The following is a 19,893-nucleotide window of genomic DNA, read 5'->3' on the forward strand; positions in this document are numbered from 1 at the left end:
CCATTCATTTGTAATCTTCCAGGGCAACACTGAGCTTTGCAGCACTGCTTTAGTTAAAATAAGGATCCCCTCTCTCTCTCTCTCTCTCTCTCTCTCTCTCTCGCTCTCTTTCCCTCTTACGCTTTGTGGATATTATAATGAATGAGGCATTATCAGGGCACAGAGGTAAAGTAGATTAAAGTGGCTTCTAAAGCAGAAAAATGACCCTCCTCATTTACAGAGCCTGTGTTAAGTGATGAGCACAGATAAGTCACGGGTCAGTGAACATGACTCGAGCAAAAATGTGTTTTGTTATACACTGGGGGGGCCAGTCAGGGAGTCATGCTATGATGCACTGATAGGCCTCAGATAAAAAAAAGTTCATATGGCTTTAATGACTTATGAATGATGCAGCCTTTCAAATGTGCAAAAAGGTGCATCAATAGGATCTCACGCCACAGATAATACGAGGTCATGTGTGGCCTGAAGGTTGCATATAGGATTGCACACACACACACACACACACACACACACACACACACACACACACACACACACACAGATAGTATATAAACCACCACATCCACCTCTAAATCACATCTGTCAATTAAAGAAAACACATTACAAAAGTTATAAGTAAAATTATTGTGCCATTTATGTGTTCATGAATTTCAATGTAAATACCTCTACTGTTTATTTAGTTAATTAGCAATGTCTGACAAACACACACACACATAAACAGTACAAAAACGGTTAGGTTGTCACCCATCAACAAAAATGTTGTGTCTCATGTAAAGGATGGTACAACGAAAGTCTGATCTCATTCATCAAAGCATAAACTGGGATAGACCCATTAGAGTTTTTAAGATTTATAAAGAAATAGAGAGTTTGGTTAAATATTTATACAAAATTCCCCGCATGTCATTTGACATACAAAAAGTCTGCAAAGATAGTGAAAACATTAAAGATTGAGATGAGAAATGTAAGAGGGAAAGCTGTGGACGTTTCCAAACAGAAGGGCGATTGGAAGTGTGGCTTGTAATGAAAAAGAGAGACGTTCCTGCCAGGATGGATGTGTTAAAAGGTCAGGTGTCAGGCCACATCACATTATACAGTTCTCTCTGTTTCTACATCTATGTCAGCCACGGTTAACTTAAAGCATAATTTCCTCTGATTCTTTCTTTCTTCATGTCTTGTTTTTACTTATCTGTCAATCTCCCTCAAACCACCTTATTTTCTTTCTAGTTAAAGTGTTCGAGCCTCTGGCCCTCACTTCTAATGCAGATTTCAAAACTTTTGTTGAAATACTTTTGTACTTATTCCTCAAATGATGAAATTATTTACAAGTGATAGAGGTGGTAATGCACATATACTGGTGGTGGACCAACAAATTGCCATCCCTATAGCCATGCTGCAAGCATAGCTAATAAATATAGCTAAAGCACTTTGGCAATAGAGTAGTAGAGAATGTGAAAGTCCATCCTCATTCAGCATTTGTATTTGTATTTGTATTTTAAAAATATCCCAAATTGCATGTCCAACCTGTCAATATGTCTGTCAATAATATTATGTAACTGTATTTCTTTTTTTTATGGACAATAACAATTGTGCCTGATAGCACCATGTAAATACTTTATATTTTAGCCATTAAGTCCCTTTAATGTGTGTTTTTCTGTTATGTTTTGATGTATATACTTTATCCTAGGTTATGTAAAAATTAAATGTGTATATATATATATATATATATATATATATATATATATAATCACCTGAACATGAGCAACACAGCCATGTGTTTGTCTGAGTGATGAGATGACCTCATGAACCAAGCGTGTCCCACTGTGTTCTTCCACCATCATTACAGACACTTGGGCACTGTTGACTAATAGGGAAATACATCACACAAGAAGGCTCTTACCTACTTGCAAATACTGCAGAAGGGAACTGTGTACATCATGGAAGCTACCTGGAGGACCGTCAGAGTGTAGGACCAAAGTCAACCGAGGGCAGCTGTCAGATTTGAAGGCTGCATTATTACTGTTGGCCATTAAATTCCCTCTGTCATTACTTGTCAGCGGTTCCACCAGGCGTGAATGGAAATGGTGGCTAATAATAGTTTTGGATAAACAAATCATTCTTATCGAGGTCTTCCTCATTCCTCGTTAGCTATGCTGTCATAACAAAGCAGCATGATGGCAGAATAAAGGGATAATGTGAAAGCACTGCTTTAAAGAGAGCTCTTTGTGACAAGGTCCTGACTTTTCTATATAACTCTTCAAGATCAACACTCACATGTGTTACAGCCGCTGTGGGCCTGAGTTCAATATGTACATCAGTTGTACAGTATTACATGTATGACACTGGAGTTTTATATAAACTATAATGCATGGTTGTAAAAAGACAGCGTTTTGATTGTAATGTCAACCTGCACTGTGTACCAGACCGGACCAGAGTACTTCATGCAGTTTGGTTTGGTTTGGTTTGGTCATGTGGATGAACACAACATGCAGCTGAGTCGGTGTGCGTATTTACTGTTTTTGGATGCAGATGCAGAAAATTTCAATTTTTAATGTGTGTGAGAGAGTGAAAGACAGAAAGAGAGTACATGACAGTGAAATACATAGTAGCAGCAAACACTAGCAAGAAAACGTTGACACATACAGACTGATAGGTGGGTGGAAAGGGAATAGCAAATTTTGGGCCCGTGGCAGTGTGTCTGCCTCTGTCGATCTGATTTGGGTGACACTGTTTGACAGGAAGCTGGCAGAGGAGCTTCCTTACTGGAGGTCACGATGGAAGTGACTGGCACATATTCACATTCACACACACACACACACACACACACACACACACACACACACACACACACACACACACACACACACACTAGACCCAGTCTCCAAGTCGGAAACTTCTTCTGGGTTTTGCTCCTTATCAATCTTCAAACCACGAACAGTGGAATTCAGACTGTCATAATGCTAGGTAGTAACCCTTTACATTAAGCTTGTGCATTAAAGGAGAGACAACGGCTGGAAATCGGTTATTGTATGCCTGGTGAGTTAAATCAAGGCAGGATTAATATTCTTTACCACTGATCCCAGGCCAAGAGAAAGAATTACCTTCTCCCGGTTTTCAGAAATTGGCCTTGAGCTAAATGCTAACGTCAGCATGCTGACATTCTCACAATGACCATGCTAACAAACTAATGTTTAGCAGGCTAACATTGGGTAATTAGCACTAAACCCAAAGAACAGCTAAATCTGATGGGAATGTCATTAGTTTTGCATGTATTGGATCCGAATGAGTAGGATTTTCTTTAAAACCAATGTACAGACTCATACAAAAATTAATTTCCTTTGTATTTTGCTGAAAAGTTAACCTCATGGTGGAACTAAATAAATCATCGGAGGATCACTAAAGTCAGTAGTATACGTCATCTGGGAATGATGAATGTTTGCACAAAAATGTGTGCTAAGTCACCAAGTAGATGTTGAAATATATCACCGATATAAAAACTGTGATCTGTTGGTGGTGCGAGAGGAAAAGTCAGTAGGATTCATCCTCTGGGGACCATGAATATGTGTACAAAAATGTCCAACAGTTGTTGCGATATTTCTGCCTGGATTTAAGCCACTATAGCATATCTAAAAAAAACAAAGCAAAAAATAACTTTGCTTTATTCTTGCTGCTCATTAGATCATGATGGTAAGTCCACCATCGCCTTCCCACCACTAAGTTGTTTCCCCTTTTATCGAAAGGTTAAAAGCCACTGAAGGATAACTCCTACAAGGAAATTAGCTCTTTTGTATTCTTGTACTATTTAATAGCTTACTTCTGGATTATTAATTTTTTATAGGATAGTTAGAAATGCAGTGTTAGTGCTGTTTGGTTTAATGGTGCTCTGTAGATGTATGATTCATAATTTATGACACTTGTGTCTTGTGTTATGCTTTAAGTACTTTTATAAATGTTTATTGTTAATCAAGAGACTTTCCCATTGGAGGGAACTGCAATGAACTGAACACACTATTAAACATGCATTTCATGTATGAGCAACTGATAAAGGATGAAGATTGTTGTACATTTTCCTCTTAAAAGTGCACTTACTATTTCCCGTCCCATCCAGGCCAATGGTTTTTCCTCCCCAGAGACCAAGAGTACTTTCAGTTATTTTTAGGTTGGGAAAAGCTCATCTGCTGTTCCCTAGGTGAGAGGCCTGGCCCATCTGATCCCATCATGCAGTGTATTCATCCCTGCTGTCTTAACCCACTGTCTATCTATCTGATTGTCCATCTATATCATTGTCTTTATCGTCTTGCTTTCATTATTTCTTGGATTATAAACGTGATTTACATTTATGCCCTTTTGTCTTTTTTTTCTCTCATTCTATTTCTGACTCACCAACCATCTCTTGAATCCATCATTTGAGGAGTAGAGAAAGCAAGAACAGAGAGGAGAGGTTTCACCCACACATGAAAACATGGTGAAACACCAGTCTAGTCTGAAATGCAGGAATCCTGTCAGTCAGGATCAGAGGTATAACGCTTGGCTGACTAGTCATAATCAAATTTGCATTTCCGTCAGAACCACCACCTCATAACTTAAGTGAATAACACATTTCCTTCTTGTAGAAAGGTTTCAAATAATGACAATTCCTTGACAAAGAATCTCCCAAAAGAGACGCACGGCTAAATAGGAAAGTCTGGCAAACACATCACAATACATTTCATATTGAAAGAGTGAATTTTAATGAGCTCTTTATTTCAATTTAATAGTTAGCATTGATTGAACTAAAGACGAAATGACATCAGTCTCTGATTTAGGGAAGCCAAAAGCACTTTTATGTAAAAAGTACAGCCAAGATAACCCTTTCTGCCAGGAGCAGCACGCATGCGCTCATTGTAATATTGCTGCCTTCATGTATTCTTTGTCAACTCCGATTTCCGATATTCAAACTCAAAGAATAGTTATATGTATATTGTCATTTTTAAATAGCCTATAGGATGTAATTCCTTTTACATTAACATTGTAAATGTTCAAAAAAATTTGAAACAGTTTACAACTAGCCTATGTGAGTCTTACATTTGACTAATAAAGTAACATTTTTAAAAAACTAATATTTTATACATACATCCTTTGCATTTTTACATTTTGAAACGTGAGGGATTATGTAACTGTCAACCACTATTAATTGTACTTATATTATACAAACAGTATTTTCATATTTCAACATAAAGTGTACCCAGATAGTAGTTGTTGGGTCGTTCATGCGAACCTATTGTGAACCTTCCGACAGCACTTGAATGCAGCATGAACAGCAACACATTCCCAGCGCCACAGCAGAGGTAATGAGATTCAGCTAACTGCACGAGAGCGTCCGACCTGGTTAAACGAGTAGAGGACGGTGTCAACCACCGATAAAGTCACGCTCTGATACGGATATAAAAGAGTGCCGTCGCTGTAAACTGGAGAAAAGAAAGAAACACCATTTAAAGTGAGTTTATAAGAACAACCGAGAGGATTTAATAAGTGGACACGAGACGTGAGTGGAACCGTGGCAGATGTAAGGTGACATCGATGAACGTTGATTAAACTGCCGGGATGTTCAGTGAATGATGAAAACAATATCACAGCAAGAAGTGACTTCAGAGACGACAGGAATGGCTTGATTTCTCACCCGGGAGAGCGGTGGGACATTACTGTCAGAGGCACTCATGTTTCTGTGGAAGAGAAGGAAAGTTTTCTGCGCTTCACTCGGATACAAGTCTACTTTTTGAAAGGCATTGCTGCTGTGACTATTTCTCACCCCAGTGGCAGAGCCCGACAGTTTTGGTGTCGGCTCATAACGGTTCACTATGTCTATGCCCGTGCTAAAGAAAAACCACTGGACCTCCAGAGTGAACGAGTGCTCCGTCTCTAAAGATGCCCGTGGTGACTTGAATGTGCCACTGCGCGGCGGAGCGGAGAACGGGGAGTTTGCCTACATCGGGCCAGTTAACGAGGATGTCGTGGTTTACAAAATTGGAAAAATAAATGAAGGAGAACTGCTGCTGGAGGTGGAAAATCTATCGATTTCGGGATTACCCTTGTACGACGTACAGACAGTGATAAAGAACTGCAAAGGTCCCGTCAGGTTGAAAACTGTCAGACAAGGTAAGAACTGTGGGAGAGGCAGCGGCACACGCCAAACTCCGTTCAAACTTCTGGCCTTTAATGTTGCTTGGCTTTATGAAAAATGACGAGTTGATTTTTTTAAATGAGCCAAGCCTTCCATTTATACAAAAGGCAGCCCTCCTTAATTCGGCATACATTGAAAGTACAATTAAACATTACTGTTTATCAAAATAAGAAAGTTTAACTTGGCTTTACTTCCAGAGAGGAGTCCTGCGTGTAGTCTTGAAGTTGGTAATATGTTTAAATAAGTTATTCCAGGCGAAATATAGGTTTATCTAACTGAAGAGTGGGTGACAAACTTCAAGAAGTCGTGCAATTGTACATCTGACGATTAGCAAGGCCACGGTAAATGGACAGATTCTTTAATGGCGCTTGGTGTCTACTTTTTTCAACATTAGAGAAAATGCCACCTGTCTGGCCTATGGGCATTGGAACAACACAGGTTCTCAAACATTGTTTATTCAGCTTCCCTTTTTTCTGTTTCTTTACCAACCCTTTGAAATTACTAACATGTTAAGAAACCAATGATGTGCCAGTTTACAGCATCTTAGTTTACTAGACATAATATTTTATGGAAAACAATACATTTAACACCTGAAATAATCACATCCTTACAGGTTTCACTCATCCAATTACTTTAAAATAATGAAGCTAGACTAGTTAGGCTAAACTTGCATGAAATACATGTAGTGATGAATAATTTTAACAGGAAATCTACTAAACTGCAGGTAATAAGCAAAGTCTAAGTTTGCCCGGTTTTCTTTAGTTGGTTATGTCATCTGTTGAGATGTATGAGTTTCGGTTGAGTCTCTTAAACAGGCTAGACTGGGAACACTTCTCTAGCACCTAACAGGAATGCAACATCAGTCACCCAACAGAAAAGGCCAGTGTGGCTGGTCTGGCTAGTTCATGGTCAGCTTGACTCAGCAGGGCTGGGCAGTCTGACACTGAGCCACTCTGACAGGCTCCCAGTGTGGCAAAGCAGACTGCTGAAGGGATGCTCGGAGCCAGCCTGGGCCAAACATACTTCCTGTAGAGACAGACAAAAGAGCAGCACCTCTTCAAGGACAATTTCACATATTTAGAACCTGTGAACGCTAGCAGCAATATCGGCAGGGTCTGCTTAGAAGTGGCACCGTGCTTTTTAAAAGGTGCTACATGTAAAATTCAACATCAAAGTACTACCACATTAATTTCAGGACAGTATTCCTAGACTAGAAAGTTGGGCAGCTTCAATCTGCATATCATTTTGTGCCACCGCATTGTATTTGCCATCAGTTTTGCACAAAACATGAGGAATGCATGCACTATTCTTCCAGTGAATTTAAAAAGTAGGAAACAAAATGAACAGCATCAATGTGAAGTGAAGGAGAAAACCTTCAACTGAACATTTAAATATACTATTTGGGATGGGGAGCATTGAGGCTAATGGAAAACATGGTCCAGCTCTAATTTAGTTCCTTCTTTCTGATCGTTGGTTTGTTCACCACTCAATTCACGTGATAGTCTTTGTTTGAAAAAAAAAAAAAGGGGCATCAGACTTTTTGGTTCTTAAATCTCAAAAAGTGTTTGTCACACAGTTCCAAATACTTTGTGAAACTTTGCAAGATCCCTTATTGAGTATGAGGCCAAACACAATAAAGTTAGGTTAAAAATAAAAAGATCCTGCACACAGGTGTTTTCACTTATTGGTAATTACACCTTTACTTGAGTTGAAGATGGGCAGAGCTATACTGGTGATCATGTGATGTCACCAGTAGGCCATTTTCACAGCAGAAATGTGGACTCTTCATTGCAGGAAAAGCACAGGTGTTACTAATAACATTAACGATGGCTCTGTTGTATTCAAGTAACCCAGTGAGGCTTGACACTGAACAATCAGGCAAAAAAGCAGCACCCTCGTTAATTAGATTGTTTACACCTGTGCTTTTTAAAATGTGTGGAAAAAGGACCTAAACTAATGTGGGTGTATGGGGGTATCAGTGCAGCAAAACTAACAGGATAGGCAGGGAAATGTCACTCAATCTCAGTCTGTAAACTCCCACACAGTCTAGAGAGGAGGTCTAATCTCTAGAGGTGTAAAGTCAGAACATCTGTGCGGTTGAATCAGGAAAGTGCTGGTCTTTATTTTATTATTTTAAAAGTGATCATTAAAAACACTCATTGTCGGATACTTTGAATTTCCTAGGAGATCTGTATATTTGTTCTCTCAGAGCCAAGTATTTGTTTACTAGTTTCCTAGTGAATCTTAACTGACGGGTGCTGTGGGTAGCTCACCTTCTCCCATTCAGTAACTGCAGAGGTAGTGTGTACTGACAACTCTTGCTGCAGGAGAAAACCACGGTAAACAAATCATATTGCCAAGTGGTGGACATCTTTAAAAAGAAAAAAAGTGTGCCTGTCTTTAAGTGCTGGATTTATAAGCGTTCCTTATTGTGGAGCATATATATAGAAATAGAAAACTCTCTGGCCATTTTATTCATCACTCATGTTAGTAATTTTGAGGGAATCACCAGGGGGAATTCCACATTTTTTAATTCCAGGTCTAGCATCAGTCAGGTTTGATAATGTGGGCACCCCCCATCCTTTCTGCAGTTTGTAATGACTTTAGACAATAGAAGGAAACTCACTTTGAACCAATCACAATCTCCCAGCGCCCCCTTTTTCCAGGAACCATCTGGGGATGTCGGGTGTCACCGCCATACAACGTCACATGATCAGAATCCATTTCAAGTTTTTAATAATTCACGCTGTCTGGGAATTTCCCTCCCTAATCAGCCTTAATTGGGAAAATATGCTTTGCAACAAGGGCCATCTGTAAAATCTAAGTGACCTAATTTTACCCAGAGCTTGTGCCATTTTCTCACTTTAATCAAGTGGGATGTCTGGAGAGGTACTGCTGCAGTGTCTTGGCTCACTGGCAGTCACAAAGCATTTGCTGCTGTTGAATGCCAACAGTATAAAGAGACTTGTTGAAAAGTGTTAGGTCGGGACCTTCAGCACTCTATTCAGACCTGTGAGAACACACACGTACAACACAGGGGCACTTCCACACTGAGCTGATAAAAGGCTCTAACCAGTTCTGCCGCAGAGATTGTATTGTTTGCTTTGGGTATTGGTGAAAAAGTACCAGGCACACACACACTGAGTCAAAGCCATGAGAAGTCCACTTCACTGTGTATTGATTGGGCAGAAGTTGTGGGAAAAATAACAAGATTATGTAAATATGGACTATTACATTCAAATACAGACATGAACTCTCACTCCTCACCCTTTTTAAACCCTGTCCTAATGCACTTCAATAATACTATAATGACAATGACAGTGTTCCGTGTTTGCAAACAGAAATTCACATAATGATTGTCAATCTGATAAATACTGCAACTTTTTTATGGATAATCTTCTTGAGAGGATGACCTAGTGCTTCACAAAACGATCACTGTGTAACACCGATAACACACACAGCGGTGCACAATCACAACAGAGGTTTCAGATTGAGAGCCGATTAGTGGCATGCTCTCTTTGGTGCTAGTACACATGTTTGGTGTGTCATTTCACTCTGTGAGGAACCTCTAGTCAAGAAAGACTATTTGACCTCAGCATAGAATTGTAATAAAATTAAAGGATTAGGTTTGGGTGTGTCAGGGCTAGGGATTGTAGCCAACAAAGGTCTTAACAAGGACTGTAAAACTAGTCTGTGTATATTTTCCAGACATGAAAAATGGCACAGTGGCCCAAAGTTCATGGGTTTCCCCAGGCAGGAGGCATGCTGTGTGTGGTTTCCCCGGTCAACAGGATTTGCTGCATGTGACCACACTCTTACACGCGCACTAGAAATTTGAATCCCCTTCACGTATAACCCACCGTCGCTCTCCCAGACCAATCAGGAATTGAAAAACCGCTTCTGAAGAGTGTATTTCTTCCCATGCTGCATGATATTATGGAGTCGGTGTGATGAACGAGGCCTCACTAGCTATACATTTCTGTAAGCAGAAAATATTTCCTCTTCCATAATGGAGGTGCGAGTCGCTAACCAGGGCTGCTCAAATTTACAACACCGTGTTACTGCGTTAACTCCAAGCTCATGTGTGTATGTGTGAGTGTTTCTGGCAGGCACTGCATATTGAAGTGTTTATTTCCTTTCTCTCAGCAGGAAGTTGGACACCGCTCCGCGCCCCAACCGCTCTTCCACCTTTGTATTCACTGACAGCGGTGGAATTTTCACTTCCTCCCTCATAGCAGGCTTTAGGAAAGGTCTCTGGCTTCAATTTCAGGGTGTGTGTTTATATCTATGTGTGTGTGGGTGGGTGTGGGTATGAGAGTGAGAAAGAGGGAGCGATAAAAGTCACATTTGTACAGTATAAGCATCTATTTTGAGCTGAATTTGTGTTTATGTGTGTCGATGCTCAGCTAAAGCTCTGCATTTAAATACAGTGGAGGGACACTCAGTTACCAACTATATAGAGTCTATATAATTGGTAACTTGAGTGTCCCTCCACTGTATTTAAATGCAGAGCTTCAGTGAGACCATGAAATGCTGTCTCACTAATGCAGCACTTTTTTGTAATCCCACTAAAGAGGTACATATGCACATGTGCGCAGTCTTTCCTCTTGTTTGCTGAACAATAGTCTTTCTTTTCCTAATTAGCTCAAGTGTAGGTTTGTTGTATTGAGTGTGAATGGGAATTGGTCACACTTGGCACTTGCGGTTACACACTGTGTCAGAGGAAGAGAAAGGTCAACTAATTTATGATAGTGAGCTTAGCGGGGGGAGGCAGTTCCCTTTCCTTTACTTCCCTTTGAAGACTGCTGTTATCCAGTGTCCTCAAATTGTATACATGCACAGTAGAGGAGTGTGTATTTCTGAGGAATGTGTCTAGATTTAGACACGGTTTCTAAAAGTCCAGAATACCAAGGAACATTAGGGCCAAAGAGAAACAGTTTGTTAGATCTTTACACATTACTTGAGTACATTCTGAATTACCTTTACTCTTGTCTACACTTGAAATCACAGCCTCTACATATATGTAAAAGGCAGCTGTAACCCTAACCATGACATGCTGAGCTCCTTATGAGTGTCAGAACACACAGAGAGATTAGAGCTCTAAGCTTCATATCGGGCTGCTTTGGTTCAGTACCTAAGGTAACGAGCCAAAGTGTAGGATGAGTTGACAAATCTACTCAAAATGCCGTCACTTATTCCCACACTCTCAATCCCACTGCTTGGTTAACATAATCCCCCATCTGGGAGGTTCAATAATGCTCAACTCACTGTTAGTGAAACTAGCCTTCAGTTTCAGAGCAGCTGAATGTCTTTATCAAAGTTTTTTTAATGAAGAGTTAAGATCCTGAAAATATGCGTGTTTCAGTTGCTTAAAAAGTAATTTAACACTAAATCCACTTGGGCTGCAACTAAGGATTGATTACATTATCTATTAATCTGCAGATTATTTTTTGATTAAATGTTTAATCTATAAAATGTCTGAAAATAGTGAAAAATGTCCCTCAAAGTCCAAGGTGAAGTTTTTAAATGTCTTGTTTTCAGTTAAAAACTCCAAAATATTCACTTTAATATGGCATAAAACAGAGGGAGGTAGATAATCTCCATATTTGAGAGGCTGAAAACATTTGTTTTTTGCATTAAAGAGTAATGCAAGTAAATGAAATTAATTAATTATCCGAATCTGTGAAAATTCTATGATTTCTCCTGGAACACCACGCCCCTGAATTACAACCCGTCCGTCCCCTCCTAGTAGAACTACTACTTTTACCAGTAATGTAGTAGTTTACAGTGTTGTGTCCCTACCACTCACTCACATCCCCTATTCTGTCACTGTCCTCTGTTAAAGCCTTTGCTAAACTAAGGTACGGTTCAAACGGCTCTAAACCAACATCTTGGTGTGTCTGTGTTTTGAATGCATTTTTGGAATTTGTGAAGTGGGTGTGTTCAAGCTATAACAGGGTGTTGCGTTCCTTTTTTCAAACTTTACAGCACCAAGACCTTTCCAGGTTTATAGCCTGTTTTTCAACCAGCCAATCAGAACCAGAGCAACCTTCTCAACAGTAAATGTGGCAAATGTGAAGTCAGTATCTGAGGGGTTGTACCGAGACACCAACCACTTTCAACGCGTCAGTCTCTCTGCCAGCCTTTCCTGTGCAGTACAAAGTCCTTTCAATGATTGAACGTAGTCAGTTCTGCTCTGTGTCCTGTGTTAAGTCATGAACGGGATCCTATGCCAGCAGATAGTAGTGCTGTGTGTGCATGTGTGCATGCCCGTTTGCGTGCTAGGGAGACCGACATGGCCGAGTCTTTCTGTCAGCTCTGCTGCTGTTAAACTGAGATGAGATATGGTTATGCCTGTAGCGGGCAGAGACGCAAAGTGATGGGATTGGTGGGTTAATATGGCGAGGACTAGACCCAGTAGCAAGTGCGCTCAATAAAAATGCTGCTAGTCTCTTGACAAGTTTTAATTCAGCAGGGACTAAACTTCTCCACAAAAAAAAGTTAAGTACTTGTGCATTTTCAACTCCACCTCATATATTTGTAATATCGTGTTTGACTTCTTGAGACAGAAGATGGTATACAGACAATTGGAAGCTTACATGAATTACATTTGCTGTCGTTGAAGCTAAGCATCAGCTTGTCATTTTTCTAGTCGTGGTTGCACCATGAAAATCTAAACTTGATATCTCAAGCTCCTTGAGATATAAAGGCCTTTTCTTTACCTTTTTAATTAAGTTCTGGTTTAGTCCTTGGGGTCTGTTTACACAAATCCCATTAATGTAAAGTCTTTGGGAAGCTTACTCGCGCACAATCGTGTGCACACGCAGACAAAACAAGTGGGTATCTTCAGGTTTAGAGAACAGTCTAGCCCTGATTAAGAGGATTTAGCCACGAGTCTGTCTGTTTGTCCGCGGCAGTGAGCACACACACAGGCCCAAACTCCCGGGGTCTTCCTGCAGCGGCAATTATGGAGCACAGAACAATGCCTCGTTGAACCACTCTGCCTTATTCCGCCTCCTCATCTTTCTTCGCTCTATTCATCTGGTATGCTCTCTTTATCTCTCCCCTTTCTATTCTCTCCACACTCATTGTCGTATGAGTATGGGAATTGTTATTAAGGGCCATTCTAAATGAGTCCCCCCCCCCTCCCCTGTCCTTTTCCTGCCCTAAGTCCTAATGAAAATAATCGTTCCAACAGGTCACTTCACAGCAGTTATGGATGACGGTGTGTGTGGCAAAGCATTGAAGACAGCTTTTTGTGGGTGGTAGTCACTGTGAAGGCAGAGTGAGCTGGATTATGGGTAACATAATTAGCTGAGAAAGAGTTGAAGTAAGGAAAACATATTAACATTTAACATGTGTTAAGGTTTGTGGTGAGCAAATGACCACTGCTGTGATCTGTTGTTGTGACAGTGGTGGCGTTCTTCCTTGAAGTATTTTAGTAATTGATTCACATGTAGTCAGTGAGGCACTTTTGCTCTTGAACATTTTGGGGAAGACTTTTCGCTTTTATTCGGGAGTTAGATGAAAGATTGATTCTTATCTCACATCTGTACAATAAATAAGTAGCTGGAGCTAGCGGCCAGTTAGCTTAGCATAAAAGCTGAAGTCTTGTCCTGTCCAAAGGTAACACAATCTGTTTTCCTTACCAGCACATGGAAAACCAAAAAATATTTGATCTTCTTTGGTTTGTGGAGTTTGTACGTAGATGGTGAGTGCACTGTTAAAAAGGTGCCTGCAGTTCTTCCATCTGGAAATATCAGCCTGTGTGTTGGTGACCAGCGCTGAGGCTTCATTGATTGAGAAAGCATGCGTGTGCTGCGGTTAGTTGGGAGCCTTCAGGACACCAAATGGCTTTGGCAATCTCTTATGATGACAGGGGAGATATGGTTGTGTCATCAGCTTGCAGGTGGCTTCCCAGTGCTTAGCAGCTAAGGGCCAAGTGACACTGTGTCTTCCAGCTATTGCAGCTATCTGATGTCCCTAGTTCGGACCGCGTGGCTCTCCGTGATGACTGTGCATCAGCTGTGCTTGTGTGTCCCCTAAAGCTTGGCGTTCACCGCATGACTCAATCAGCACAGATCCCTGTATCACTCACATTAAAGTCTGTTGTTTTCCTGTAGTTTCATTCCTCTTCAACTTAGCGGTACACACACTTAATGATTCAATACACCACATACAAAATATCCTTAACTTTTGCTATGCTCTTTGGTCATTAAAAAATACAGAACATGACTTTAGTTTTTGACTTAAATTATTGATTGTGCTGAAATGTCATTTGAGAAGGAGGAGTGGTGTATACTCATTTGCGGCAGAAAAGAACAATACAAGTAAGCTAGATGCAAAACGGGGAGGAGAATAGTTCTGTGCATTGTATATAGAATGATTATCAATTATTATATTATATTATATTATTATATAAGCCAGTTATACAGTAATATCAGTTTATCGCACATGGTTTCAATTAAATTAAAATGCAGGTAAAGCTACCACCTCCGCAATGACTGTTTGACACGGATAATCAGGGCCACAAGTTCTAAATGAGACAAATTATTTGGTAAATTTATCTCACCCAAATCTAAGTGGTTGCTAACAGCCTTTAAAAGCAAAGTTCTCTGAGACAGGTGCTTTGATTGTACCATGCCAACACAAAGTTGTCCCACTGTGTGCATTTGTGCGCTTTGATAGTGGAGCATAAAGGTCAGCATGCATATGAGCACTTAAAGGTCAGATATGAAAACTAGAATAGAGAAACTTTGTCCTCATTTTGCACAGGCAGAAGCCGTCCATACACTCATCATTTACTGTACAAGCTTCATTAATCCAGTACAGTGAGGGAAATGCGACAGACTGCTGATAGAATCTTAATTAGACAAGTAGAGACTAATTAGCAAAGACAGGGAGAGGATTGAGTCTTAATTAAGAGGTCACTGGTGTCCACCTTCTCTCTTCACTGTTGGCATCAGTCACAGATGTTAAAGTCTCGTCTTTTCAATGACGTCTGTTTATGTGACAACTCCACAACTCTATATGTCAATGACAGCAGGAGTAAGAAATAAGATATTTGTTATATGAATTTGCACAGCGGTTTCTCTCTGTCAGTCTGTCTCGCAGTACTACAGCCACTGTACCGCTCTTTATTTTATTTAATCAAAGCTGCTAAATGTACCTTGTGATAGATCTTGGAAGTTCAAGTCAGTATTACAGCTGCAGCAGTTAACTCTATATGTAAATTTCCCCACATTTTCACATGATTATGATAATCCTCCTCTTTTAAGAAGAAGGTATTGTACATCTTCACCTCGACTCTCTCTTATTTTCACGTCCCCCTCCTCAATGAATTTGACATTGGGTTTAATCCACTTTAGATTTGAACTCCCTCTAACAGCAGTTGCTGTAAAGAACATTCTTTTGCAATATTCTGTGGAAATGTTAACTTGCATGGAAAGAAGGGCTGGGCGATTTATGCAGGAAATCAAATATCTTGATATTTTATTTATCAATACCTCAATATTGATATTGTAACAATAATGTAGGGTGGATTATCGGTGCTTTTCACAAAATATTTCCACTATGAGAAATAATTAGTGATGTGGATATAAGATTAAGTGGGTAAAGGCAAGTAATAGAGCATCTTGAATAGTCCGGTAAGTTCAGAAAGATGCAACCTTTAAAACCAGGAAAAGACACTTATTCCATATTACAATATCCAAAATATCTTGTCTAATATCACAGTATTGATATAATATCTATATATTCCGCAGCCCTACAAGAAAGAAGTCCATTTTCTTTGATAATTCATTCTACTGTATATGACATACCAGCCAAACAAATGCAACATCCAATTTAACCAATTTACAATCTGCAGACAGCAGAGAGGCTTAATGCGGCTTTTCCTGTGTTATCTTGTCAGTACTGTATAGTACTCAATGACTCAATTCTAATCTGTTGTGGTTTCGCTACAACACAATTACAGTTTTGTTGCAGTATCCCTCTAAAATGTATTTTATGATATGTTTTGTTGCAGTATGTTTCCAGTTTAGTTTCTTTCCATCTCTGATTTTATATAGACTTGACACAATGAAATACTGGTGGTGTTACTGACTTAAATTGCTTTATTGCACTGCAGTGACCAAATGTTATAAGACAAACAAGCTTGGCTTTATTCTCAAGTTTTGTTATTTTAGAATCACCCATTTCTCATTATACATTTTGTAAACAATTTCCGAAGCCAGCCACGATGGGCTTTGAAGGTAAAACAGAGGCCTCACAAAAATGTATACTTTCCTATTCAGAAAGGCTGTACTTTATTCTTTATTTATATCCTCATTAGTTTCACAGAGTGGTCACTAGTCTTCCGTGTGTGTGTGTGTGTGTGTGTGTGTGTGTGTGTGTGTGTGTGTGTGTGTGTGTGTGTGTGTGTGTGTGTGTGTGTGTGAGAGACTGTGACCACCAGTAGTGGCCACCCTGACAAGTCTAATCTGATACCCATATGGATATAGTGGCATACAGCAGGATTATGACTTGACACAGACCCTCCAGGCTTTGTCATCATGCCTGTATTTTCAGTTTATCTAATGACTGCTCAGCAGCACATGGCGTTGTGAAGCTGAGGTCAGGTTTACCACACATAGTGTACTGTTGATGCTATTTGCAAGGCTTTCATGTAGGCATCATGTGATCTTTAGTTGTGTGTGTGTGCAGTATAGTGTCGGCTGGGTCTGAATGCCATTTGTCACTTGGTAATACCACACTACTATCACACGCACACACAGGCAGACATACACTCAACATGTAAAGTTAAATGCATAATCCATGCCCTTAGAATAAACATAAGCTTATTGAATCCAGATATATTCTTAAATTTGCATGCAGGGACACACACACATGCACACAACACTGTCTCCCTGCACTCTGTACTGTTCTGGAATGCTCTGTTTACATAGCGGGAGCTGGCCAAGATGAGTATTTTAGTCTCTCAGGTGTCTGCGGTGTGTCACTGAGTTATTTTATAGACCCTGGTATGGCTCACAATCAAGCAAATGCTGCTGCATCTTGCCTAAAAACTCTTCTGTCTGCTGGATTTATAGAAGTATACAATGGCCCAGAGACTCTCTGGAAGTTTATCATTTGCACATGCGTTACAACTTACACATCAGTGTATCTACAAAGTCTTTTACTTTCTGATCAAAACAACTAATTTTCACACTTTGCAAAGTCATCCCGCGGGCCGGTTTTGGCCGCATGTTTAAGACCCCTGCTCTCTTACCTACCTGACATTGCACTGAAGATAAGATGTGGCTATTTTATACAACTGTGATTGCAGAAAGCCTATCAAATCTGACCGTGTGCTGCGAATGAGGGCCACACTGATGGTCGAACAGAATGCATCTTTCTTCTTTGCTTGTGGAATTGAATCTCCCTAGCTTAACCAACTGCAACATTGTAAAAGTAATGTGCAACATCAGCACGCCTCTTTAAATGATGCCCCCCCCCTCTCTTTTGATGTTCCCACTCAATGCACTTTACCATGAAATGACAGTTCCTGTACCGATGATGTATTGCACCAATCTGTTTAACACTTAAAGAATCACCTATTTTCTTAAAAGCTCATTGGCGCAAACAGGCAGAAGATTGCTGTCGAACACAGACGTCGCTCCATGACCTCAAGCTCTACCGTGCTCCAGAGCTCATAAATTAGACAAGAAATCTAATTTCCCTGTGGGGCTCTTAGGATCTGAGTGCTCACAAACGCACTGTTTCTTTTCAGGGGCGGTTGATTTCTATTCTTTTTGATGGAAATGGGCTGATAAGGGGACATTTGGAACTGGATTGTGGCCTAGATGCTTGCTGAGTCACAGTGGACAAGTAGTACTCTCTTTCTGTCACACTGTTTTATTTTTTTTAGCAGTGCACATCGCAGGCCTGTTTGAAGTTGTCTTCTCGTAGCTGGAGATACTGTTGTGAGTTTATTACAAGTATTGACTTGTGTTGGGCTCAAGACTCTTGAGGGCCACAGAAAGCGCCACACACTTTTAAACAATGTTATCACAGTAAGCAGCTGGAGTGGGAATGAACTGCGATAAGAGGAGTCATTTTCAGCATTGTCATATGTTACTGAGCTCTGCTGTTGAGTTCTTGTCTCCTTTTTGAAGGGGGCTTTTTTTTTTTGTTTTTTTAGCTTTCCTTTCGATCCATTTTCCCTATCTCTGACTCTCTGTTGCTCCCACCCTAATTCCTGTGTGTCACTTCCTCAATCCATTGTGTCGCCTTTGTCCACGTTGCTCTTTGTTCTGGTTGATATGCAGAGGTACTCTGGCTTTTCCTGCTTTGTACGGAACATGGTTGGGACACTGTTTTGAATGTTGAGCAGTCTGACAGGTTTCGGTGTAATAAAACGTTTAGCAGGGTTGTGTTTCACTTATCAGATGTGTGTTGGTGACTGTGCTTATAAAGCAGTCATCATCTGAAACTTGACTCCTGCCATCCGTTTGTTTCTTTGAAGATAATAAAATGATGCAAGGCATATATTTGTTTGGTTTATTATTCTTGTTTGACCTCACCCTCTCTACCAATAAGCCACAAACTCATTGGTCAATACTAGCTGCCTCATCTCCTCAGAACATTTAAAGGCACAGTTACCTTAAACAAAGTGAATTTCTCCCTTCACTGCCACTGTGAAACTATCGGTGTAAAATAACCCTAACCTTTCTAGAAGAATCTAAGCTCTAATATTCTCCATATTGTTTTCCAAAGAATGTAAGACAAACGGTAACCTGCAGTATAAATACCCCACCCATGCTGCCAGTGAGTCTGTGTTTATTAGCTCCATGCAGCCCCAGCCGGTTCATTGTCCTTTTGGTAGGAATGCTTGGAATCCAATATAGCCAGTCAGGGCTGGTTGGCTGTTTATCGTCAAGTCTGTGATTTGCTGTCGGTTAACAGCACAGGGGCATGTCAGTTTCAAGCATTCTTTATAAGTTGTTTACAACAGAAGGGCAACATTTGTAAAAATGGGGGAATGGTTTGAGTTCAGTTGTCTGCATTGTTACAGCCAAAGGAGCACACGCATGTGTACTCTGTAGTGCAAAAAAGCATTTCTTAATTGTTAGATGTGGACTTGAATTGACGCAAAGGTTTTGTTCATTAATTGAGATGCAATTTGTAAGCAATTTCCTGATTGAGTTATAGTTAATGACCACTGATTAATCTGAGAAAGCAGTTATATCATATCTTCCGGTGTGTGTGTGTGTGTGTGTGTGTATATTTGTGACGTGTGTTTTGACACTTGCTGATCCAGTCGGACAGGTTTGGGTGAAACTACGGCATACCTCCGCTGCACCTGTCAGCAGGTGCACTGGGCGGCGCTCAGTGTCAGAACGCATCATGAGGGCGGGATAAAGATGAGAGATAAGAGGTTGCTGTGCTTCCTGGAAATCTGACCACACCCACATGCCTCTCTGTTTTCACTGCGCCCTTGTTTCCTCACTGGTAAATGCAAAATCCCCAGAGCCACTGAAACCTCTCCGGGCTCAATATTTGAATTGTCTTACCCAGTTTAAAGAGTCCAAACTGCGTATTCTCTGCAGCTGGCACTTAAAAGAGATTGATTATCTCTCGACAGTGCGGGCCGATGTGTCTTTACCCTGGTTAAATACCACACTCGACCGCTCTCTACCCCTCACTCTTATCCCCTCTGTTCATCTGGAGAGTGTAAACTTGATGTCGGAGGTGAT

At 40.4% G+C, this 19,893-nt stretch overlaps 1 protein-coding gene across 1 annotated transcript in view; it reads left to right on the forward strand.

Moving 5' to 3' along the window:
- The first annotated feature begins 5,270 nt into the window (after positions 1-5,270).
- magi1b (membrane associated guanylate kinase, WW and PDZ domain containing 1b) overlaps positions 5,271-19,893 on the forward strand; it is a 135,017-nt gene continuing 120,394 nt past the window's right edge. Inside the window, 1 exon segment of the mRNA XM_029430826.1 lies at positions 5,271-6,132. Within this exon segment, the coding sequence (XP_029286686.1) occupies positions 5,835-6,132 (298 nt within the window). The 5' untranslated portion in view covers positions 5,271-5,834.

The sequence above is a fragment of the Cottoperca gobio genome, chromosome 5, assembly GCF_900634415.1.
Source record: "Cottoperca gobio chromosome 5, fCotGob3.1, whole genome shotgun sequence".
NCBI lineage: Eukaryota > Metazoa > Chordata > Actinopteri > Perciformes > Bovichtidae > Cottoperca > Cottoperca gobio.